General features: G+C 43.4%; 1 protein-coding gene across 3 annotated transcripts in view; it reads left to right on the top strand.

The window, feature by feature from the left end:
* The window catches only part of LOC137094682 (signal-induced proliferation-associated 1-like protein 3), a 161,487-nt gene that overhangs the window by 108,397 nt on the left and 26,357 nt on the right, over positions 1-26,733 (top strand). For all 3 annotated transcript variants that reach the window (XM_067461886.1, XM_067461888.1, XM_067461887.1), the window contains exons 4-13: positions 1,375-1,563; positions 3,747-3,921; positions 4,104-4,207; positions 6,791-6,948; positions 8,818-9,394; positions 9,548-9,822; positions 16,176-16,427; positions 16,837-16,986; positions 21,267-21,409; positions 24,576-24,685. In XM_067461886.1, the coding sequence (XP_067317987.1) occupies positions 1,375-1,563; positions 3,747-3,921; positions 4,104-4,207; positions 6,791-6,948; positions 8,818-9,394; positions 9,548-9,822; positions 16,176-16,427; positions 16,837-16,986; positions 21,267-21,409; positions 24,576-24,685 (2,133 nt within the window). The remainder of the gene's footprint in view (positions 1-1,374; positions 1,564-3,746; positions 3,922-4,103; positions 4,208-6,790; positions 6,949-8,817; positions 9,395-9,547; positions 9,823-16,175; positions 16,428-16,836; positions 16,987-21,266; positions 21,410-24,575; positions 24,686-26,733) is intronic.

Here is a 26,733-nt window from a genome sequence, read left to right on the forward strand (position 1 = left end):
GAAAACTCATGACCATTCATAATTCACTACATCCTCGCAGTGATGTTGATCGGCTCTATCTGCCTAGGAAGTGTTTGACTTGTGATTCTGTGATACGAAATCCAGCATATATACAACAACAACAACAAAACTTTATTTATATACCGCTCTATCTCCCCAAGGGGACTCAGATCAGTTTCCAAGTAACATAAACAGTACATAGATGAAAAAAAGGCATAAACATAAAATTTATAGACAATATAAGCATTAAAACCACAATAGCGCATATATTTAAAATAATCATTTTCTCATTTAATCATATATCTCATTTGCTGTGACATACTGTGTTTTTGTGTCAGTAAAATAATAATAATAAGCCAGTAAAGGTGATCCCAGTGGTGATCAGCACACTGGATACAGTGCCCCAAGACTTTGGCCTGCACTTTAAACACAATCGGCGCTGAAAAAATTACTATTAGCTGCAAAAGGCCACCCTACTCGGATCTGCACGCATTATTCGCTGATACATCATACAGTTCTAGACACTTGGGAAGTGTCCGATGTGTGACCCAATACAACAGCCAGCAGAGTTACCTTATTTGCTGTGTACTAATCGTTTTGCGTTTCTAATAATAATAATAATAAAGTGTCCAATGTGTGACCCAATACAACAGCCAGCAGAGTTACCTTATTTGCTGTGTACTAATCTTTTCGCGTTTCTAATAATAATAATAATAACAACAACAACAACAACAACAACATTTATTTTTAGACCGCTCTCTCACCCCGAAGGGACTCAAGGTGGTTTACATAGAAAAACGCAAGCATTCAATGCCTCAGTTAGGTGCAAACACATCAAAAATAATACATGGTAAAATGACTTAAAATGATCTAACTTTGGTAGAAGAGTCTGTTATGCTAACTGTCATGTCTCTGTGTTAGCCATCTTAAGTCAGAGAGGTCTCATGGTGCTTCTTTTCAAACAAAGAAAGGAGCAACTTGAGAAACTGCAAGTCGCTTCTGGTGTGAGAGAATTGGCTACCTGCAAGGATGTTGCCCAAACAAAGCCTGGGTATTTTGATGTTTTACCATCCTTATGGGAGGCTTCTCTTTTATTATTACCCTTATAAATAATAATAATAATAATAATAATAATAATAATAATAATAATAATAATACACTAAAGATATTTGGGAAGAAGAACAATGTGACCTCTATATGCAGACCAGAAACAAAACACCTTGAACTACATAGAAACAGGTGAAAATAAGACACCAGGCACTACAAAGATCCCTCGGTCCTTAATTGTGTTATATATAAGTGCTGATGCTTCTTCACTTCTTAAGACTTTAGAAAAAGCTGTTAATTCTCTCTATTTCTCCTCCTGTCCCACAGCTGATAACTCTCCGCGGGTCCATCCTTGAGGATGCCACTCCCACGGCCACCAAACATGGCACCATCCGTGGGCTCCCTCTCAAGGACGCCCTGGAGTATGTGGTTCCTGAATTGAACATCCATTGTCTGCGTCTGGCCCTGAATGTACCCAAAGTGACTGAGCAGCTACGCAAGCTCGATGAGCAGGGGGTAAGCAAATGACATGCGAAGTAGCCAGTCTGTGCATCCTAGGAGGTTTTCTCGATGGTGTCTTGGTGCATCTTTTATCATTTATTCCCACTCCTTGGTCTTAAAAGAGCTGGCACTCGGCCTTTCCTTAAAAACTGCTTGGTTTCTCATTTCCCTTCCATGCTATCTGAAATAGCAGCAAGGGGTTGAGAGGAGAAGCTCTGGAAGGGTGTGCAAAAGTGGAAGATGCCCTTCTTCTGTCCCTGCCCCTCTTCTCGTACTGAACCATGCATTTCCTGTAAAGCATACACTTCTATTCTTTTCCTTTCTATTCCTTTCACTCTCTGACATTTGCTTAGACTAGAGAATGGCATGGAATGTGTTATCCAGGAAAAGAGGGGCTAAAAGATGAGGGGCATTTTGCCTTAGAAAAACTGTTATCCAGTGTGTTGCCGAAGGCTTTCATGGCCGGAATCACTGGGCTGCTGTGAGTTTTCCAGGCTGTATGGCTATGTTCCAGAAGCATTCTCTCCTGACATTTCGCCCACAGGCATCCTGAGAGGTTGTGAGGTCTGTTGGAAACTAGGCAAGTGAGGTTTATATATCTGTGGAAGGTCCAGGGTGGGAGAAAGAACTCTTGTCTGATTTTCTGTTGTGTTTTTGCGTTATATTGTGTTTTCTGTATTGACAGGCGTGGCCTCATGTAAGCCGCCCCGAGTCCCCTTGGGGAGATGGAGGTGGGGTATAAAAAACTATTATTATTATTATTATTATTATTATTATTATTATTATTGTCTGTTTGAGGCAAGTGTGAATGTTGCAATTGGCCAGCTCAATCATTTATGTATGTATGTATGTATGTATGTATGTATGTATGTATTTATGACATTTCTATCCCGCCCTTCTCATCCCGAAGGGGACTCAGGGCGCCTTACATAATTGACAACTACTGTGCATAGATCCAAATGATTAGCATTTAATGGCCTTGCCACTTCAAAGCCTGGCTGGTTGGCTGAGCGATCCTTTGTTGGGAGGCATTAGCTGGCCCTGACTGATTGTTGTCTGGAATTCCCCTGTTTTTGAGCGTTATTTATTTATCGTGTCAGGAGCAAGCCAAACAGTTATATTGCATTTTTAAACAAACAAACAAACAGGAGCGGTAACACCTCCTAACAAAGGATCCCCCCAGGTAGAAATCAGCCAGGCTTTGAAGCTGCAAGGCCATTACATGCTAATTAAGACAGTCAATTGCAACACTGACACATTCAAACCTGCCTCCAGCAGAGAAGAGATGCTAATCATTTGGATCTATGCACAGTAGTCATCTAAAGCGTAATGTTTACATATGTTGTTTAATTGCTTTTGTTGTTGATGATGATTGGACATGGAATAATGTCAATTACGTAAGCTGTTCTGTGTCCTCCTTGGGGTGAGAAGGGCGGGATAGAAATACCATAACTAAATATATACACATACATACATACATACATACATACATGATTGAGTTGCCAATTGCAACATTCACACCTGCCTCGAACAGACAAGAGTTCTTTCCCCCACCCTGGATATTCCACAGATATATAAATCTCGCCTGGTTTTCAACAGACCTCACAACCTCTGAGGATGCCTGCCATAGATGCGGGTGAAACGTCAGGAGGGAGTGCTTCTGGAACATGGTCAGACAGCCTGGACAACTGACAGCAACCTACTATTATTTGATGGGCTGCAGTTTGGAGAGGTTTATAAAACTAGTATTTGAGAGAAATCCCTTCCCCCAGGAATAATAAAGCCCTGGGACAGCCACTCAGACAGGATTGAAGCCCCCTCCCCAGAGAATGTTGTAGTTTGTGGAATGTTGACACCAAATGCCAGTCACAAGCTTTGATGGCTTTAGAAGAGGATTAACCAAGTTAATGGAGGGGAGAGCCTACCCTCTGAGTTAATCCAGGATCAGAGGCTATTTAGGGAGGGGGGCCCGTTGGACAAAAGGAGAGGGCTGCTTTCCGTCTTGCTTTTGGCCTCCTCTGGGAGTTGTAATATTGAGGCCTTCCTTGATCTCACCCAGCAAAGGGATTCTCCCTGCCTGCTTTATGTTCGCCTGTCAAAAAGCACAGCAGGAGGGCGAAAGGCCTTGTTTTGGTCGCCTGCTGACTTGGCTGGGAGATGTTCTCACGTCCTTTGTTTTCCCTCTCCTGCCTTGACAGCTCTGCCGGAAGCACAAGGTGGGCATCCTCTATTGCAAAGCTAACCAGAGTTCGGAGGAAGAGATGTACAACAACGAGGAGGCCGGGCCTGCTTTCGAGGAGTTCCTGGCGCTGCTGGGGGAGAAGGTCTGCCTGCGGGGATTCTCCAAGTATGCAGCCCAGTTGGATACCAAAAGTACGTGCAATATTCTGGGATGTACAGGGAGAAGAAAGGGAAACAAAGGCATCCCACTTGAAAAGAGATCATGTGGGATGTGGAAACCTGCTGTTCTTCCTTTGCTCTCACACAATGTGATTGCAATGGAAGGGCATTATGATTGAGAGGTGTCATCTTTTCACTCTTGTTCTTCCTTACAGCTGACTCCACGGGAACTCATTCCCTCTACACCGCTTACCAAGGCTACGAGGTCATGTTCCACGTCTCCACAATGCTTCCTTACACCCCCAACAATAGGCAACAGGTAAATGGGCTTTGTGCAGAATGGGTTGGCCGACCCTCATCATCCTAGAACAGTGGTTCTCAACCTGGGGTCCTCAGATGTTTTCGGCCTTCAACTCCCATAAATCCTAACAGCTGGTAAACTGGCTGGGATTTCTGGGAGTTGTAGGCCAAAACCATCTGGTGACCCCAGGTTGAGAACCACTGTCCTAGAACATCTTTTTCTGGAATGAGTTGTGGGATTGGACCTGAGCAAGTTTTGAGCTCGGATTTCAGCTTTGATCTCACTCATTCACTCTTTCACGTTCAGCACAACTTGTTCTGACTGCAAGGGGACTGTTTTCTCAAGAGTTCAATGCCAGTGGCACCAATTGGCTCCTATCTATCTACCTACGAGGGTTGAATGAAAAGTAATGCCTCCACCTTCGTTACTTGGGTTTGGATGGGAATATTTTAATAAATCAAACGCAGAAATAATCCTCAGAATGAGCTCTTTAACTTATTATTATTATTATTATTATTATTATTATTATTAAACTTTATTTGTACCCCGCTAGCATCTCCCAAAGGATTCGATGCAGCTTACATAGGCCGAGGCCTCAACACACAACATAACAATACAATCTAAGCAAATCAAACAATAAAAAACAGAGTAAAGCAAAATAAACAACAGGCACAATACACTAAAACACAATAAAACTGGGCCGGGCCAGAGGGTGGGTACAAAGATTAAAAGTGCTGATGTGACAGGAGGTGTGTAAAGGGCTTCCAGGGCAAGTGTGATGTGCGATGTGCAGCAATCATTGGTTCTGATAAAGTGCTTATGGGACTTGGTAGTGGGGATTTCCTAATCTGGGAAGGCGCATCGGAAAAGCCAGGCCTTCAAGTTCTTTCTGAAGACAGCCAATGTAGGGGCCTGTCTAAGGTCTTTGGGGAGGGTGTTCCAGAGTTGGGGGGCCACCACGGAAAAGGCCCTGTTCCACATCCCCACCAAGCGCGCTTGTGACGCCGGTGGGATCACGAGCAGGGCCTCTCCAGATGACCGAAGTGAGCATGTGGGTTTGTAGATGAAAATGCGGTCACGCAGATAGGCTGGTCTCAAACCGTTCAGGGCTTTGTAGGTAAGCACCTGCACCTTAAATTGGGCTCGGAATATAAACGGCAGCCAGTGGAGCTCCTTGAACAGGAGGGTTGACCTCTCTCTGTAAGGGGCCCCAGTTAGCACTACCACTATTCATTGAAATCCACAAGCATGTGGACAATTTCAACAGAAAGGAGGAAACCATGAAAATGAACAAAATCTGGCCACCAGTATTAAAAAAAACTCTAAAATTACAACAGCAAAACAACAGAGGGGAAACAATCAGGGACAACTAATCACCTCACAACAAAAGATTGCCCCAGCCACCAACAAGCCACACCAAACAACTGCCAGGCCATCAAATGCTAATCAAGGTGGTCAGTTGAAACATTCACACCTAGTTCCAGTAGACAAGAGTTCTTTGTCCCACCCTGGTCATTCCACAGATATAACTTGGCATACAGAACCTCTATGACCAACAAAAAATATGGGAGGTCTTTGGAGGAATTTATAAGATTCGTAGTTCAACTACATCCAGACCACACTATGATTCCAAACAATGATAGATCCGGACCAAACTTTGCATGCATGTCCAATATGCCCAAATTCGAATATTGGTGGGTTTTGAGGAGAATTGGCCTGGACATTTTGGAGTTGTAGGTACTGGGATTTATAGTTCCCTTGCAATCAATGAGCACTCTGAACTCCACCAAACATGGAATTGAACCAAACTTGTCACACAGAGCCCCCATGACCAACAAAAAATACTGGAGGTCTTTGGGTAAAATTCACCTTGATTTGGGGGAGTTCTAGTTCACCTACATCCAGAGAACACTGTGAACCCAAGCACCGATGGATCTGGACCAAACTAGGCACACATACCTGATATGCCGAAATTTGATTACTGGAGGGGTTTGGGGGAAATTGATCTTCCTTTCTGGGAGTTGTAGTTTACCCACAATCAGAGAAACTGTGGCTTCCACCAATGATGGACCTGGACCAGACTTGGCACACAGGACCCCCATGATTGACTCAGCCTACTGGAGGAGTTCAAGGGGACTGACTCACTCTAGTGGGAGTTGTAGTTTATCCTGCAGCTAGAGAGCACACTGAACCCCACCAAGGATGCATATAGAGCAAACTTGCCAAACATAACAAACTTTAAGTATCGATGGAATTTCACATAATGTGAGTTGTAATTCACCCACAACCTTATGCAAATTGACTTTTTCAAATAACCCAGGCAACACCACATACCCAAGCTATTAGTTGATAAGATTGAGCTTTGGATGTAAAGGTACCCCCCCCCCCCCACACACACACACACCTTGTCGCCATTATAATTGGTGTTTTTCCATTAACAGAATATACTTGGATATTATGAACTGGCGTAATGAGGTTCAGTTTTCGTTTTGTTTCCAAAGTGAGCTTCCAAGCCCTCATCCAAGCATTTCAGTTGGGCTCAACGGTGTGTTCAGCCCTCTTGATCCCTAACCTGCTGTTCTCTTTCTCTTTGATGGTCAGTTGCTCAGGAAGAGGCACATTGGGAATGATATCGTCACCATCATCTTCCAGGAGCCAGGGGCTCAACCTTTCACCCCCCAGAACATCCGTTCCCATTTCCAACACGTCTTCGTTATTGTCCGGGTCCAGAACCCTTGCACAGAGAATGTTTGCTACAGGTAACATCCCATCTCCGCTTTGGGACAAACTTGAGTCCAGAATATCACTGAGTGACAGAAAGAGTGGCTTTCTGAAAGCCACGGGTTTTGTCTCCATCCTAGCTGTGCATCTCCAATGAATGGTTAAACAGTTGCTGGATGATTTAAAAGGCATCTTTGAGAAAATCATATGGGTTTCTGCCAAGAGCCCAATGTAAGACAGTTCCCAGGGTGCTATACCACTTTGTGTTTAAGTATGAATTGAGAGACAAAGCCATGTGTGGTTGCCGAAGAGCATGGAAGGTTATGGAAATATGATGGAATAGGTTGAAAGAAGTTGATGTGCTCAGTAGAGGTATTAATACCTGAAAAAATAAGTCAGATAGGTATTTTACCTAGGTAAAGGGTAGACAAATAGTCATGGAAGATAAAGATTCCTATTAGCTACTTACCGTATCTATTTGAATATAAGCCATCTCAAATATAAGCAGAGGCATCTAATTTTACCATATAATACTGGGAAAACATATTGACTCGAGTATAAGCTGAGGGTAGGAAATGCAGCAGCTACTGGTAAATTTCAAAATAAAAAATAGATCCCAATAAAATTACATTAATTGAGGCATCAGTAGGTTAAATGTTTTGGAATATTTACATAAAACTGTAATTTAAGATAAGACTGTCCAACTCTGATTGAACCATTATTCTAACCTTTTTTTGGTATAAATGTGCTTATGTATCCTTCCAGTCATAATAGAGTAAAATAATAAATGTAACAATAATAATAATAATAATAATAATAATAATAATAGAGTAAAATAATGGAAATGTTATAATAACAGTAATAATAGAGTAAAATAATAAATGTAATAAAAATAATAAAATAATGGAATGTAATAATAACAGTAACAGTAGAGTAAAATAATAAATGTAACAATAATAACAACACAATGTATTGTCGAAGGCTTTCATGGCTGGATTCACTGGGTTGCTATATGGCCATGTTCTAGAGGCATTATCTCCTGACATTTCGCCTGTATCTATGGCAAGCATCCTCAGAGGTTCTGAGGTCTGTTGGAACTAGGAAAGTTGGGTTTATATATCTGTGGAATGTCCAGGGTGGGACAAAGAACTCTTGTCTGTTGGAGCTATGTGTGAATGTTTCAACTGGCCACCCAATTTTCCTAGTTCCAACAGACCTCACAACCTCTGTGGATTCTTGCCATAGATGCAGGTGAAACGTCAGGAGAGAATGCCTCTAGAACATGGCCATATAGCCCCAAAAAAACCCTTCAACAACCCAATAATAACACAAATAAAGTTCTTTACACTTCCTTCTTTGCTTTCACGCAGGGCTTCTTTCTCATGCAGATAAACAATTTCGCTCTCACACCAAAGGTAACAGGAGCTTCACGCAGTAGCTTTTTACACACAGCAGCTTTTTACACACAGCAACCTTGACGCTGAAGCTTCACACATGACAGCCTTCAACCTGGGGCTTCTCTCACAGAAGCTTCTCACACCAGGCCTTCACACACTGAGGCCTTTCTCCCACTGAGGTGGTCGCACACTGAAAGCTCTCTCAGACTGACTCCTCTCTCACACTGAAACAAACTAACACTGAGGCCTACTCATATTGAGGACTACTCATACTGAGGCCTACTAACACACTGAGGCCCTTCTTTCACAGAGTTCTCTCACAGACTGAGGGCTCCTAAGCTTCAGGAACACCTGCTTTTCTTGAACAACAGTTTTTGCTCAGCCATTGCATCCATCTAACCCTTTCAGTGCTTGACTCACATTTTTGTAATTAAAAATACCTAGATAATTTTTAATATTTCTGACATAATCCACAGTCTTACCTCTTTTCATTCTCTTCCATGTCCCAAGTGTGGCAGTGACCCGCTCCAAAGATGTCCCACCTTTTGGTCCAGCAATCCCCAATAGAGCTGTTTTCCGCAAATCTGACGTCTTCCGGGATTTCTTACTGGCCAAGGTGATCAATGCCGAGAACGCAGCCTATAAGTCAGATAAGTTCCACACCATGGCCACTCGCACACGGCAGGAGTACTTAAAAGACCTGGCTGAGAACTCTGTGACCAGCACCCCCATCGACTCCACTGGGAAATTTAACCTGATCTCACTAACTTCCAAGAAGAAGGAGAAGACGAAAGCCCGGATTGGGGCTGAGCAGTATAGCACGGGAGCTATCGCTTGGAGGGTTCTGGCTCAGGACTACAGCCAGGGCATGGAAATTGAAGCTGTCTTGGGCATCTCCAACGAGTTCATTGTGCTCTTGGACCTGAGTGCCGAAGAAGTGGTATTCAACTGTTTTTGTGCGGATGTCATTGGCTGGACCCCAGATAATTACAGCATCAAGATTTTTTATGGACGAGGGGACCATATCTTTATCCGGGCCGTTGATGGCAATTCTGAGGACATCAAGGAGATTGTGCAGCGGCTGAAGGTAAGTAGCTGCTACCTTCCTCTGCTTCATTTAGCATTAATGAGCAGTAGCACCATTAGATCTTCATCACTTTGGGTTTTTTGTGTGTGAGAGAGCTGGAGATGGGTGAAAAGAGGTCCCTTCTCATTCTGCAGTTGCTCATTGTCTCCCTAGGTCATGACTTCTGGCTGTGAGACCATTGAAATGACCCTCAGGAGGAACGGATTGGGTCAGCTGGGCTTCCATGTGAAGTTTGACGGAACGGTGGCAGAAGTGGAAGACTACGGCTTTGCCTGGCAGGCAGGGCTGCGGCAGGGCAGCCGGCTTGTGGAGATCTGCAAGGTGGCCGTGGTCACGCTCAGCCATGACCAGATGATCGATTGGCTGCGCACTTCAGTGACAGTGAAGGTAGTCATCATTCCTCCTCATGATGATGGCACTCCTCGCAGGTAAGCCTACTTTTCCCCTAATTATGCTCCTAACCATCCACTGTCAAAAAGGGACGCCTTGTACGATTCAGGCAGGCGCCATTCTTTCTTGGTTCCAAATAATTGTTCCAAGAGGCTCAACCTTCACAAGTCAAATCACCATGCCTCTGTTGGTTTTGCATAATTTTCTACAACCAGGGTGCAGTTGCTGACCGGGTTGTGGCACAGCTGGTTGGGAGTCAGCTGCATTAAAATTCAAGCCAGCCCGGGTCGGAGTAAGCTCCCGACCATTTATCTAGCTTGCTGTCGATCTTTGCAGCCCAAAAGACATCTGTCAAGTAGGAAATTTAGGTACCGCTTATGCAGAGAGGCTAATTTAACTAATTTACGATACCATAAAACTCTCCAGCAGCATGCAAAAGAATGAGGAAGTACTCCATCGGTGTCACAAGTAGGTGGTGAAATGACAGCTCCCCCAGTGGCCAGAATTCAAAAAGCATACCCTCATGGAGCTGAAAAGTTATATAGCCTCTGTGTGTCTGTCTATATATGTTGTGTGTCTATGGCAGGGGTCCTCAAACATTTTAAACAGAGGGCCAGGTCACAGTCCCTCAAACTGTTGGAGGGCCAGATTATAATTTGAAAAAACATGAATGAATTCCTATGCACACTGCACATATCTTATTTGTAGTGCAAAAAACACTTCAAAACAATACAATAATTGGGTTGTTGTAGGTTTTTTCGGGCTATATGGCCATGGTGTAGAGGCCATATAGCCCGAAAAAACCTACGACAACCCAGTGATTCCAGCCATGAAAGCCTTCGACAATACAATACAATAATTAAAATGAAGAACAATTTAAACAAATATAAATTTATTACTATTTCAATAGGAAGTGTGGGCCTGCTTTGGGCTGATGAGATAGGATTGTTGTTGTTTGCTTTCAAGTCATTTCAAATACCAATAAATATAAAATCAGACAACATTATAAAAACAATTAAAAGCTATCATGGCTGAGCAAATAAAGTGCTGGGTTGGGTTCATAATTACTAAGTGCAATGAATCCTAAGAAGACCCAGGGAAAGTGCAACAATTGGGAGTTTTGCAGTGTGCTTTGTGCATGCTTTCGATGTGCCAGTGCCATATTATCTGGCAAAGGGCTCTCAAGTAATTACTAGCTGGCTTTCAGAGTAGAGATCCTTCTGAGAGGCAGCCACTGAACCTAGCATAACCATACTGGAATAATTACCATTGCTGCCTCATATTTCTGCACTTCCTAGATTTTAGGGATGTATCTCTGTGGTGCACTAATCCTTTTCCATCCAGCCTGGTCTGATGGTCAGGTATGTCCTGCCACCGAGTCCCGTTCCGAGGGCATACCTCATTGCTCAAGTATGTCAGCACCCAGGGCAGAATCCAGGCCACACCCTGCGCTGGTGAGGAGGACAATGCTTGCTTGCAGCTGCTATATTTCTGGAGAGAAGGTCCTGGGAGGGAGAAGGAGAGAGAGCAATTTTCAGGGGTTGCTTCAGGACTGAGGTCCACCTCAGATCTCCAAGTCAACTGAGCAGTGAAGAAGAGCTTTTAAGCCAAACCCACTCATGCCTGAGGTTCACCCACCCAGGAATCATCATAGCTCTTGGAGTTTAGGAATCCAAGAAATAATAACCATACTTTTTGCAGAAGATCAAGCATCCCTGCTCTTACTGAATGCTTCCTTCTTGTCACAGTAAGTTGTAATAATTAGTATTTGGACTAGGTAGCTGTGAAAACTGTTGGGATTCAGCCCCACACTACCCAAGTCCTCAATGAGGAACAGTTTATTTAAGTTAGTATAAACTAAGGGTTTCCCGTCATCCATGTCTCCTGAATGACAGTTGGGAATCTATCTTTTTCTTCTCTCTTCTGCTCTCATTCTGATTGGTTGTTTAAAATTAATACTTCTCTACTGCAGGCCTTTTTGAATCTGCCTTCTGCCTTCTTACACTTTAGTAGGGAGAGTATGTGCCATGTGCTTTGAGATCTCTCTCTGCTTGTGTGTCAGGAGAGATGGAGTGGTGGAGTTTTTCCCTCTCTTGAAACCTTAGAAGAGATGGGTAATAGAGTGGCTCAGGCCCAGTTCTTGATTTTTAAGGAATGCAGTTATTTCTTATTAGTATAAATAAACCTTTTGTGATTTTTTTAAAGACTAGCTGTCCCCTGCCACGGGTTGCTGTGGCCCAGTCTGTGTATATGTGTTTTGTGTGTATATATATTTGTGCATATGTGTATGTATGTGTGTATGTATGTATGTATATGTGTGTGGTTTTGCACATGCATTGTAATTATTATTATTATTTTGCTTTTTAAGTCTCTTCTGCTATGTTTTTATGAGTGATGGTCTACTTGTTGGCCTGATAGACGTATTGTGTCCAAATTTGGTGTCAATTCGTCCAGTGTTTTTTTTAGTTATGTTAATCCCACAAACAAACATTACATTTGTATTTATATAGACTATCTGTACCCGCCATGCGTTGCTATGACCAACCTTCCCTCCGTCTTTCTCTTCTTTCTTTCTCTTCTTCCTTCCCTCCCTCCCTCTGTCCTTCCTTCCTTCCCTTTTTTCTTTCTTTCTCTCCTTCTCTTCTTCTTCCCTTCCACCCCGCCCCCCATTTTTTCTTTCCCTTCCTCTTTCTCCCCTTTCTTCCTTCTCTACCTATTCTTGGACTGCATCTCCCAGCAGTCCCCTGATCCATCCCTTATCTACCTACTTATCTATCTTTAATCTATCAGGTGGATTGCTGGGAGTTGCAGTCCAGGAATAAGAAATTAGAAATATGCAGGGATTGGGATGCTCTCAAAGAAATCCAAGGATAAGCAAGCTTGCATCTTGGAAGCAGTGCATTTGGATAATCCTCATCTCCTAAAAGGCCTGGTCTAGGGATGCTGGGAGCTGTAGTCTGGAAGAGTGTGGATATGCTATTGTGCATTTTGTTTGCCAAGGGGAGTCATCTATGCGCATGCGCTGTGGCATCGTTTGCTTTTTTGGCGTTTTACATCCCTTCTGCTGTGTTTTTCAGTGTTTTTATGAGTGATTGTCACTTGTTGTCCTGATAAGTGTATTGTGTCCAAATTTGGTGCCAATTCATCCAGTAGTTTTTGAGTTATGTTAATCCCACAAACAAACATTACCTTTTTATTTATATAGATTGGACTCTGCATCTTTGCCTCCTAAGCTCTGAATTCTTCACAGCCAGATCAGTTGGCACTTCATGCTCTGCTCGGTAATGAGCTGATGCTCAACTTTTGCTTAAAGAGGGAACAGTGAATGAAAGCAGAGTGAAATAGCAAAGATTTGTAATACACCCCCTGTGTCACTGCTCTTTTGACTCCAGTGGAGAGATGTTAAAGTTATAGGTGCTTTAGATGTAAAAAATGCAGTCTAGTAATAAAAGCCCCCGGTGGCGCAGTGGGTTAAACCACTGAGCTGCTAAACTTGTTGACTGAAAGGTCGCAGGTTTGAATCCGGGGAGCGGCATGAGCTTCCGCTGTCAGCCCCAGCTTCTGCCAACCTAGCAGTTCGAAAACATCCCAATGTGAGTGGATTAATAGGTACCACTCCGGTGGGGAGGTAATGCTGCTTCATGCAGTCATGCTGGCCACATGACCTTGGAGGTGTCTATGGACAACGCCGGTTCTTCGGCTCAGAAATTGAGATGAGCATCACCCCTAAAGTCAGACACGACTGGACTTAAAGTCAAGGGGAAAACCTTTACCTTAATAAAATGTGGCCATGTTTAAACCTTTCCTAAACCTATCTATGCTCCGTTATGGGGCATTTCTCTGCCATGCTTGGCTCCTTCCCTGTCGATCCGTGCACCACGGTTACTCATTTCCTTTACAGGCATAGGTAAAGCCCTGGAGGCAATTTAGCAAGAGGTACTTGGAATCTTTCAAGAGTTAAGCAGTATCCCTTACCGTACTTGGCTTTCCCAGCTTCCTGCCTGATTTGACAGGTGTGGTTTAAGGAGCAAGTTGAGGCACTGGTTGGCTTGCCTGCAACTCCATCCTCCCTCCCTTCTCTCCCAGCCAACTATACCAGACCTTCAGTGGAACAGTTCTGCTCTGAATGTGTTCCAACGCAATGGCTGGTCTCACGCTTAAGCTGCAAATGGTTGTTACTGTTCATGGAGTTGAGACGATGGGGCACTAGATGTGCCCCAACAGAGAAGGCAGGTATGATAAGCCTCAGACTTTGGGAGTATTGGTGCAGGCATGCAAGTGGTAAGGTCACGTCGGGTCCTTGAAGCTGGTTCCGGTGCCAGGAGTTGCCGGAGGGCTGCTTCTTGCAAAGACTTGTACCTAGTATGCACAATGATTTCATACTTCCAGCTGCTGCTCCTGGTTACCCAGCTGCACAACTGATCAAGGGAGGGAGACTGCAGGGTGTGTGCGCGCGCAAACAATCAACTGCTGTATGAGCATTGGAGCAGGGCCACATATGTGGGGTTTGGGCCCTGGAGGTGAAAACTGGCAGTCAGAGCATGGCATTCTGAGCGCCGCTTGCAAATCTATTTGGCTTTGAAGTGGAGAAGCCTCCTTCCCTTTGCAGCTGGACCTTTAAGAAAAGGAAAAGGTTTCCCCTTGACATCAAGTCTACTTGTGTCCAACTCTGGGGGGGGGGGGGGTTTGCTCATCTCCATTTCTAAGCCAAAGAGTCAGCGTTGTCTGTAGACACCTCCAAGGTCATGTGGCCAGCATGACTGCATGGAGCACCGTTACCTTCCCACCAAAGCAGTACCTATTAATCTACTCACATTTGCAAGTTTTCAAACTACTAGGTTGGCAGAAGCTGGGGCTGACAGTGGGAGCTTACCCCACTCCCCGGATTTGTACTGCTGACCTCTTGGTCAGCAAGTTCAGCAGTTTAACCCACTGCAGCACTGGGGGCTCCCCTTTAAGCCAGCTCTTTTCTTGATCACTTCCAAATTCATTGGTTGTTCTGCTTTGGGTCAGTGGTAGTGAAAGTACTCTCTCCACCCAGGCAGTACAACAAGGTTGGTCCTGAATTACCAGAAGCCAGGAGTGGCTTCTTGCAGAGCTCACCATGTCACATGCTTTTGCAAGGTAGGAGGGATATCTCGTAGATATGCAACATGCCAGATAGCAGGTGCTTGGGAATTTGCACAAGGCTAGAGTGTGCCTTCCTCTGAGAAATTTTTTCATGAGGGTTGATGTGCAAAAATAAAGTTGACTTGAACTCAGGGTTTGCAAATCTTACTTGCAGATCCTGAATTCTGATGGTTAGTTAGAGTTTGGTGGCAGCCCTGGAGGAGGGAAAGGTTGAGGAGACAAGAGTGGGAATGGGGAAAGCAACAATAAGGGCCGGGCTTTAGCACAGCAGGTTAATCACAAGCAGGAATAGATCTTTCCCAACCAAAAGATTGGCAGTTCGAGCCCGAATAGGGGTGAGCACCTGACCATCAGCCTATCTTACTGTTGAACAAGGGAGCATAGGCAGCCCCATGCTTCATGGCATGGGCACATCTTCACAAGCTGTTGCACTCCAGGACAGGAAAAGCCCTCTGACTGTAAACACCACACTGTTGATTGAAAAACAATACTTTTATTAAAGATAATTTTTAAAAAGCAAGTAAAAAAGCATTTTAAAGAAATAGGTAAATCCAATTAGGTAAGAAGATAAGCAGGAGCAAAAATAGTTCTAGGTAAAATTCAGGAAAGTCCATAAAAACAAAGTCCACACTTCTCTAAATATAATTCAGGAAAACAGGAAATATTAATCCAAGGCATGAGTAGGCATTCATACAATCCAAGAATCCAAACCCTGAAACAAGAAATACTTAGACAAGAATCTTCCAAGCAAGGCTTCCATAAAACAAGGACAAGAACTACACTTGATTCCAACGATGCTTCGTCTGACTATATTTCCCATACTTGAAATTTTTATCCCCTCCACGCACTCAGGAATTGGTTTTGCTTTACTTGAGATCCTCTTATCTTTTCCTGTCGGAGCCCGGCAGAACACCAAAGGCACTGTTCGGCCTGTCTGTTTTGACTAATTTCTTCTCACCTTTCTATTTGCTCATTAAGTTTTGCAGCTGGACAAGTGCCCAGTTGTTTTCAAGTCCCTGTTCCTGGGAACTCTTTGGTAACAATTCAGGGAGTACATTATCATCCGCACACCCTTCAGGGACATTCTCATGGGAAACTACACTTTCCACAGGGGTCTCCTGGTCCTTCTCTGCATCAGTACTATTGACCAAACGATTGCCATCTTGAAATTCATTGCCATCACTTCCCACATCCAAAGCACCCTGATCCTGAAACACAATCACAGGCTGAACTCCAACACAAGCTTCTTCTCCTCTCTTAGGGGCTGGGCTGAGTCCTTTAAAATGAGTACCATGGAGCCCAAGATGGAGCCCGAGAGCTTGCCAGTTGGTTACCGACCTCCATACCGCAGCAACTCCGCCTGGCAGTGGAGTGGGTCTGCCACTCATGGTTCCTCTCAGTCTTCAAAGTGGGCAGAGCAGCCAGTATCGGGCCAATCTCAGTCTCTCACCAGGACCCCAAAACAGAGCGCCATGGCTCCTTACCGAGAGTCACAGCCCTCGCATGGCAAAAGGTAAGGAGGCCTCACAAAGGTGGGTTTGGAGCTAAGCTTTGGGCGTACCAGCTGGAAGACAGTCCTTTGCTTCTTTCTTTTCTCCTACTGCACTAGAATTTAAATTACCTTTGCGGCAGTCATTGTTTTTGTCTGCCTCCCCATGGTTTCATCATCAGAAGGTGATGGGCTTGGCCTGGGCACTACATGTGTCCACTTGGTGACAATTAACATCACCTTGCTCCTTCCCTGACCCCTTGGCTTGTTGCTCTGTGATTTCTTGTCCCTTGAAGGGAGGTTGCATGACAGGTTTGGGTTTCAAAAGTCATCTTGGTTCTGCAGGCAACTGGGAAAGAGAGCCCTGAACGTCTCCCTTTTTTCTGCATTGTCCATTTCTCCTTCTCTCTCTTTCTCTCTTTGTGTGAACTAGGCCAGTGAGCTTCCCAGAAACCCCCCATGCTGCGTCATCTTCCCAGGGCGAACCGGAGAGGATGCAGGCATACCGGCAGCCCTCGAGCAGTTTCTCTGTGCCTGGCTCTTCAGGAGCAGCCTACAGCCGGTTCAAGCCCTCGCCAGAAAGGTAGGATGCTGCAATTGGGGGTGCAAAGTATCCCAAGTGGGATAAGGGTGGGGATCCCCTCTTTAGGGGCATGTGGAGTGTTTATAAAGAGCATCCAGACTAGATGTTACTCTTCATTGTTGTTGTTGTTGTTACTGTTATGCTTATACCCTGCTTTTTCTCTCCACAAGTAGACTCAAAGCGGCTAAATGTAGAATTTGTTGTTGTTGTTTGTGTATATTTCTCCAAAACTTGGGACTCAAGGTGGCTTCAAAGGTGAAGGTTTCCCCTTGGCTTTAAGTTTAGTCATGTCCAACTCTGAGGGTTGGTGCTCATTTCCATTGTCCGTAGACACCTCCAAGGTCATGTGGCTGGCATGTCTGCATGAAATAATAATAATAATAATAATAATAATAATAATAAACTTTATTTATACCCCGCCACCATCTCCCCAAGGGGATTCGGAGTGGCTTACATGAGGCCAAGCCCGACAACACATCAATAAAACAAAAAGCAATAAGCAAAAATAATACAATTAATATAACTCACATGTAAACAGTGTTAACACTGTTACCTTCCTGATGGAGCGATACCTGTTTTTTTTTAAAGAATTTTTTATTCTTAAAAAGTAACATAAAACCATAATACAACACAATACACATACTGAAAATAAAACAGAACCAGAGAGGGATAAAAAAAATACAAAAATAGAAATAATAATAATAATAATAATAATAACAATAATAATAATGAAAAACATTGACTTCCATTCTTCCTCCTTTCACCCCACTAATAATCAATCAATCAATCAATTCTTTATTGATTAGTCAATTTTGACCATATCAAAACATACAAAACATACACATACAGTAAAACCATATATGAATACGAGGCATCATGGCCTCCTGGCCTGTCAACCCACTCCTAAATAATTGAGCAACTACGAGATAAAAAGGTTAAAAGATTAAAATTGTTTAATTCCTTAAAATAGGGTTAGGGTGGGGGGCATGGGTAGGTAAAACTGGTGGCGTGTCCATATTAAGTTTTTAAGTTTGAGTTTTGTTGATGGCAGCAAGGTCGCCTCTCTCTGCTTCCATCTTCTCACGGATGGCCAGCACTTTTAGGGTAAAAAGGGTCAATTTTAAAATAGAGTTTTTATCTGAACCCTGAAGAAGGATGTGCAATTTCTCCTTATTCTCTGAATAAGTATGATTCTCCAGCAGAGGCTCTAGGTAGTAAGACCGGATCCTGTTGTAATAGGGACATTTTAAGAAAAAATGTTCTGAGTCCTCCACTTTTGCATCTACCTCACGGCACCCACAGGTTCTCCTCGTATAGGGAATATTCTGATGTCGTCCCAACTTGGACTTAATGTCGAGCTGCTCAAATCTAGCCCGGGTAAAAAAAATTCTAATATAAAGTGGAAGTATAAAAGAGAGGTAATGTTCCATGCCCACATTACATTTAAATTTGGCCAGGTATGGAGTGGCTCTAGCTTGCGTTATGTTCATTAGATCATTTTGTGCAGCAATGTCGAGAGCTCTTTGGTATACAATTGAGCATACCTTTGCCCCAAAATTTGTTAACTCGTGAGGGGCAAAACCTAACCTACTAACTGTGTGGCCAAATCTGCTAAGCCAAGATGACCACTCTTTGTGGTTTTCTTGTTCTAGAAGGCATAGGGCTGGGAGTCTGTGTGGTTGCATTTGTCTTATTTTGTACCACCAATTGATCTGCCTCTTCAGAATTGTGGTGGAGATTGGGGGTACTCCCGTCTCTGCTCTCACTGCAGCTGACAGGGATGATCTCTCCACACCTAAGCCAATTTTCAGGTGGCGCAGTTGGAATCTCTCTACCAATAAAGTGTCTTGCTCACCCCATATTTCAGCTCCCACTAATAATGAAAAGGTTTCTTCTATAGTCCCAACAAAAATATAATTTTTCCTCAGTCTTTGTCAAACATCCTCTTAGTTACCCTCCTTATTAATAAAGTCTTCAAAAACCCTCCAATACGTCATTTTTAATTCCCTTTCCGTTGCTTGATTTTAATAGAAATGTCTATGTCTTTAATTTCCATTATTTTGTCTAACAACCATTTGGTATTAGAGGGAATTAACTCCATTTTCCAAAACTTAGCAAAAGTCATTCTTGCCGCAGTCACAAAAAAGTGAACAATTTATCAACATTTAGGTCTTTAAATAACTCCAAATCATATATTCCTAAAAGATAATATTTCAGGTACCTATTGATCTACTTACATTTTGCATGTTTTCATACTGCTAGGTTGGCAGAAACTGGGGCTAATAGCAGGAGCTCACGCCGCTCCCCGGATTTGAACCACTGACCTTTCGGTCAACAAGTTCAGCAGCTCAGCGGTTCGACCCACTGCGCTACCAAGGGCTTCTCAAGGTGGCTTACGATTTCAAAAAGAGCATCGAAACATGCAAAAAAGTGAACATTAAAATGAAATGAAATTAGTCAAGACATTAAAACAATTTAAAACTGCACTTACAAAGATAAAAGAGGGCCTCTATTCCAGAATTCCAGTTCGGGGCATTTCTAGATTTGTACTGTAAACTAACTGAGACCAATTTTGAGAATGCTCTCTCAACAATGAGTAAAATCTAAGTGGAGCATTATCCCCTGTGAGGCTGGCAAGAGTAAAATAAATCATTAAAAAACGAGGAAATGCAAACACGCTCGCATCTGATGTTTGCTTTGCCTGACCTCCTTTTCTGAAGCTGACTTCTCTCGGGGCCAACCCTGAGTTTATTTTTAAGAGCTGTGGCACGTTGTAATGTCATGAGGAGTGGGGTGGGGGAGTTGAAAGGGGGGCGGTGCTTTCTATCTTGTTCCTCGCCTTTTTGGAGACTGAGACACAAATTACGTTTTTGCGCATTGTGGCTACATCAAAAACAGCAGTGTCGAAAACTATACATAGCACAACCCCACAACCTCTCCTCAAAGGGGAATAACAGAGTTGGAGTGGAGCAGTTTGCTACAGCTAGAGCATTCAACTCTTTTGGTTCTAGACTTTTCTCAGAAGGGAACTTAGCCATGACTGGATGGCCATCAGTCGGGCATGCTTTGAATGTGATTTTCTTGCTTCTTGGCAGGGGGTTGGACTAGATGGCCCACGAGAGCTGCTCCAACTCTTATGATTCTATGATCTTACCTTTTCATGGAATCATAGAGTCATAGAGTTGGAAGAGACCTCATGGGCCATCCAGTCCAACCCCTGCCAAGAACCAGGAATATTGCATTCAAAACACCCCTGACAGATGGCCATCCAGCCTCTGTTGAAAAGCTTCCAAAGATGGAGCCTCCACCACACTCCAGGACAGAGAGTTCCACTGGTGAACAGCTCTCCCAGTCAGGAAGTTCTTCCTCATGTTCAGATGGAATCTCCTTTCTTGTAGTTTGAAGCCATTGTTCCGCGTCCTAGTCTCCAGGGCAGCAGAAAACAAGCTTGCTCCCTCCTCCGTATGACTTCCTCTCACATATTTATACATGGCTATCATGTCTCCTCTCAGCCTTCCCTTCTTCAGGCTAAAGCCGCTCCTCATAGGGCTTGTTCTCTAGACTCTTGATCATTTTAGTCGCCCTCCTCTGGACACATTCCACCCTGTCAATGTCTCTCTTCAATTGTGGTGCCCAGAATTGGACACAATATTCCAGGTGTGGTCTAATCAAGGTGGAATAGAGGGGTAGCATTTTGATGCTTCCATGATGGTGTGTGGGAGTTTTCTGCCAGAAGCACCAGCATGGTGGCCTTGGTGAGGCTTATCTCAAAGACTCGCACCCACGTCATTACCCGCTTCCAGGGGTGCCTTTCCATTTTATGCACTCTGATTGGGGGTAGTAATTGCTATCTACCTTGGCCCAAGGACCATACCTGCCACCTTGAACAATTTCCAAGCGCTCTTAGCTATGGAGTTGCCTTCTGGCCATGTTAGCCTGGTGCTCCAACCCATGGGTGGCAGGGAGGAGGAATCACACTAGCACTTTCTCGCAGAAGAGCCTGAAGTGCTGCATCCCTTGGGCCAGCATTGTACTCTCAATCTCTGTTTGTTTGTTTTTTCTTCCCATGCATCCATTCATTGCTACAGAAGCAGATCTGACTGAGGAGCTGGGCATGTGCATTTGTGCATTCCACTCCGTGTGCTCACCTCCTCCCTCCACGTTGGGTATTTTTAAAACGTGCTAATGAACGGAAGAGGCTGGGTGTTGTCTTTCCCGCTGTATCTCTTTGCCGTCTTGAGCTGACGCGCTCTCTCTCTCTCTCTCTCTCTCTCTCTTAGCTCTATTCACAGATACGCAGGCCCCCAGCGGTCCTTGATGCCGTTTGAGTCACTCTACGCCCACGAGGTGACCTCCAATGGAGGGGACTCCTCCTCATCTGGACTAGCCAGCCAGGAGAGCACCATGGAGAAGCCCAAGCCTGGTAAGGAGGAAGCATTGGGGTGGCCTAGGACCCGACCGTCCCATCCCTACCTGCCTTTGGTACTCACCAAGAGTTTCAGAGTCAGAGGGAGGCTTTTCTGGATTGATTTAGGCATCTGGTTCTTCAAGGCAATAAGACTGTGGCCTTTGGGTGGGGATGTAAACATATATATTTGTATCTAAACCAGGGGTCCACAAACTTTTTAAACAGAGGGCCAGGTCACAGTCCCTCAAACTGTTGGCGGGCCAGATTATAATTAGAAAAAAATACGAATGAATTCGTATGCACACTGCACATATCTTATTTATAGTGCAAAAACATTTAAAAGAATACAATAATTAAAATTAAGAATAATTTTAACAAATATAAACTTATTAGTATTTCAGTGGAAAGTTTGGGCCTGCTTTTGGCTGATGAGACAGAATTGTTGTTGATATTGTGTGCTTTCAAGTAGTTTCATAATTAGGTTGACCCTGAGCGAGGGCGGGGTAAATGACCTTGGAGGGCCACATCTGGCCCCCGGGCCTTAGTTTGAGGACCCCTGTTAAACGGTTATCTAAACATATATCTAAACAGGCCCAGCTTACCTGTCCGAACATATCTCTCCCTGTGAACCAGCTAGGAGCTTAAGATCGTCTGGGGAGGCCCTGCTCTCGGTCCGGCTCCTTTGCAGATGCGATTGACGGGAACGAGAGACAGGAACTTCTCAGCGGTGGCCCCTCAGCTATGGAACGCCCTCCCTAGGGATATCAGATCGACACCCTCCCTCCTAACATTTCGAAAAAAAAGTTAAAAACTGGCTCTTTGAGCAAGTATTTGCAAATGCAGTGTAACAGACTAATCTAGATCTACGAAACGATTGGATGATACGACGGGAAAATGATTTTAGATGCTGAGGACTTGTGTTTTATGGTTTTAATAGTTTCTACTGCTTTTATATGGTATATATTATATGTTAATGTTTTTAATTATATTTTATGTTGTTGGTGGCATTGATTGCTGATTGTAAACCGCCTCGAGTTTACAATCGCCTTTAACCACCTGTTAGGATTTCTGGGAGTTGAAGGCCAAAACATCTTGGGACCCACAAGTTGAGAACCACTGCATTAGAGTGTCATTGAGTCTCTTTCCTTATATAGAGAGTGGGTGGTCATCTGTCAAGACTGTTTTGGTTGTGTATTCCTGCACGGCAAGGTTGTTTAGCATTGAATGGCTTTGCAGCTTCAAAACCTGGCTGGTTGCTGCCTGGGTAGATCCTTTGTTGGGAGGTGTTAGCTGTCCCTGATTGTTTCCTGTCTGGAATTCCCCTATTGTTTTGGGTGTTGCTCTTTATTTACCGTCCTGATTTTAGAGTTTTTTAAAATACTGGTAGCCATATTTTGTTCATTTTCATGGTTTCTTTCTGGTGAACTATTTTTAATATACATTTATAACTGTCTTAATGTATATGGTTGTATTTTATGATATGTTTTATACTGAATAGTTGCCTGTTGGAAGCCGCCCTGAGTCCCTCTTCAGGGTATAAATGTTTTAAATACATAAATAAATAAATCATCCACATGCTTGTGGATTTCAGTGGCTTCTCTGTGTAATCTGACATGGTGTTTGTGAGAGTAGTCCAACATTTCTGTGTTCTCAAATAATATGCTGTGTCCACGTTGGTTCATCAAATGAACAAAATCTTTCTACCAGTGTTTAAGAAACTCTAAAATCAGGACAGTAAATAAAGGACAACATTCAGAAAACAGGGGAATTCCAGACAAGAAACAATCAAGTTGATTATCTTGTGAGTATCTTGTGAGAAACATGTTGAAATATATGATGCTGAATGGATGTATTTACAACAAACATTAATGTATATGATAAGTATCAAGTTCATAACTCTGTTAGTATTCTTATATGTATCTTTATATGTGTTTATGTACATGATTTTCTATGAATTTATTTGTATTAAATATTGATATATATTTATATATAATTTTAGTCCACCGGAGTGAGGCGGAAACCGGTCGTGGACTACGGATTTAAGTTAAACTCGACGCAAGAACGTACAGCGTTGATACTTTTTTGAGTGACTGTACCAAACGCATATAATATCGGGTTGTTGTAGGTTTTTTTGGGCTATATGGCCACGTTCTAGAGGCATTCTCTCCTGACGTTTCACCTGCATCTATGGCAAGCATCCTCGGAGGTAGTGAGGTCTGTTGGAACTAGGGAAATGGGTTTATATATCTGTGGAAAGACCAGGGTGGGACAAAGAACTCTTGTCTGCTGGAGCTAGGTGTGAATGTTTCAACTGACCACCTTGATTAGCATTTGATGGCATATAATGATCTCATAGCACTTTGTCCTCCAAAGCACTTTACATTTCTTTAGGTCTGCTAGTACGCCCTTCACAAACACCCTATCTCCTTTCGTCCAGGTCCCAACATTATTTCCAATTTTAACTTTACATTTGGCCTTCCCACTGTTTTTAATTGTGTGTTGTCTTAGTGATAATGTTGTATATTTTACTGCTTATGTTTTTTTTAAAATTTTAATTGCTTGTATTGTTGTTTATTGTCTGTATTGTTGTATTTGGGCTCGGTCTCACGTAAGCCGCACCGAGTCCCTTGGGGAGATGGTAGCGGGGTACAAATAAACTGTTGTTATTATTATTATTATTGTTATTGTTATATTGTTTGTGAATGCTATGTTTTGGAACTGTATAATAAGTTTCACCAGTCACATTATTGGCTGAACTGATTTATTTTTCTTTCTGTGTACAAGTGGGCTATTATGTTGTATGAAGAAACAATCAGGGCCAGCTAACGCCTCCCAACAAAGGATTCCCCAGGCAGCAACCAGCCAGGCTTGAAAATGCCGGGCTTTGCAATGGCAATCAAGATGGCCAGGAGCAATATTCACACTTGCCTCCACAGACAAGAGTTCTTTCTCCCACCTTGGACCTTCAATAGATATAAAGACCTCCCTTGTCTAGTTTCCAATATACTTCACACAACCTCTGAAGATGCCTGCCATAGATGTGAGCAAAACGTCAGGAGAGAATGCTTCTGGAACATGGCCATACAGCCCGGAAAACTCACAGAAACCCAGTGATTCCAGCCATGAAAACCTTTGACAACACATCCCAAAATTACCTCCCTTATCCTATTGGTGTTTACAGAACCTCTTTGGCATGTTCCAGTTCAGCCCAGGATATCTGCAGCTCCTGGAAGCAAGCGGACAAGCCGACATGAGATGGCAGGCAAGGATTCTCCCAACCGGCATGCCAAGGTGAGTCTGGCCTCTCAGGGGCCACAAAACTTGCTATGACAGGCGTAAGGAACAAATGGCTTGTAAGCTTCATGTAGCCCTTGAATCCCACTCTCGCAGCTCCTTGGCTGTCCTGCCAAAACATTGCAGAGTTTCCATCCTCTGTTCCAAGGCTGCTTTAGATTCAACTGTTGCACCCAAGCCAGAATTCACCTTGCCCTCAACATCAGCCAGGAATCCAAAAGTAGTAGTAAAACGGTTTATTGGGGAAAGGACATATAAAAAGGAAAAGTCACCGTAAGAAATAAGAAAGGCAATATCCAATAAGTAATGGGAAGAATAGTCAACAAGTAATAAGTCAAACCAAACTTTCAATAGGAAAAAAAAACAAAACACTTTAACGGTGATAATCCAAACAGTCAAAATCTGTTCCATAAAAGAAGGTACAGGAAAAGCAGAATCAAAACATGAGCATAAATCCAGATAAACAAGAATCAAAACATGAAAATGAATCCAAAAGCATTTCTCAACCCGGGGGTCAGGACCCCGGGGGGGGGGGTCGTGAAGGGGTGTCGGGGGGTCACCAAAGACCATCAAAACACAGTATTTTCTGTTGGTCATGGGGGTTCTGGGTGGGAAGTTTGGCCCAATTCTATCATTGGAGGGGTTCAGAATGCTCTTTGATTGTAGGTGAACTATATATCACAGCAACTACAACTACCAAATGTCAAGGTCTATTTTCTCCAAACTTCACCAGTGTTCGCTTTTGGGCATATTGAGTATTCTTGTCAAGTATGGTCCAGATCTATCATTTCTGAGTCCACAGTGCTCTCTGGATGTAGGTGAACTACAACTCCAAAACTCAAGGTCAATGCCAAACCCTTCCAGTATTTTCTCTTGATCATGGGGGTTCTGTCATTGTTTGAGTCCGCAGTGCTCTCTGGATGTAGGTGAACTACAACTCCCAAACTCAAGGTCAGTGCCCACCAAACCCTTCCAATATTTTCTGTTAGTCATGAAGGTTCTGTGTGGGAAGTTTGGCCCAATTCTATCATTGGTGAGGTTCAGAATGCCCTTGATTGTAAGTGAACTATACATCCCAGCAACTACAACTTCCAAATGTCAAGGTCTATTTTCTCCAAACTCCACCAGTGTTCACTTTTGGGCATATTGAGTATTCTTGTCAAGTATGGTCCAGATCTATCATTGTTTGAGTCCACAGTGCTTTCTGGATGTAGGTGAACTACAACTCCAAAACTCAAGGTCAATGCCAAACCCTTCCAGTATTTTCTCTTGGTCATGGGGGTTCTGTGTGGAAAGTATATCCCAATTCTCTCTCTGGTGGAATTCAGAATGTTCTTTGATTGTAGGTGAACTATAAATCCCAGCAACCTTAACTCCCAAATGACAAAATCTACCCCCCCCCCCCCCATTCCCACTAGTATTCAAATGTGGGCGTATCGGGTATTTGTGCCAAATTTGGTCCAGTGAATGAAAATACATTCTGCATATCAGATGTTTACATTACAATTCATTACAGTAGCAAAATTCCAGTTATGAAATATTAACGAAAATAATTTTATGGTTGGGGGTCACCTCAATATGAGGAACTGTATCAAGGGGTCGCAGCATTAAGAAGGTTGAGAACTACTGCTATAGAAACTTCTTAAAACATGAACTCAAACTCCCAAGATTTTAGACTCAAAACATGAACTGGAAACAAGGTTCGAGATCCTCACTGCTTTGCAGCGTTGCCTGGTCTGAATTCTAAAGGGAACAGTTCTCTGATTTGAGGTCCACAAGCCATGAAGTCATGCCTTTGACCTTGCCTGTGAGATTTCTCACACTGTTGTTTCTCACAGAGTCTCTGTGACCTTCTTAACTTGCTTGCTTCTTCCCTAAGATAACATCTGATATTTCTGCTGACCACAGGTGTATTTTCAGGTGAACTTTCTCACCCATCAAACTCCTTATCTGAGGTTATTATGAGATAACTAGGCAAAAGGCCTTCGCCAGCCAGTGCATCTCCTTTCAAGCCCATTCTCAGAGACAGGAACTAAACTCCCCTC

This window comes from Anolis sagrei, chromosome Y (assembly GCF_037176765.1).
Source record: "Anolis sagrei isolate rAnoSag1 chromosome Y, rAnoSag1.mat, whole genome shotgun sequence".
In the NCBI taxonomy this organism is placed as follows: domain Eukaryota; kingdom Metazoa; phylum Chordata; class Lepidosauria; order Squamata; family Dactyloidae; genus Anolis; species Anolis sagrei.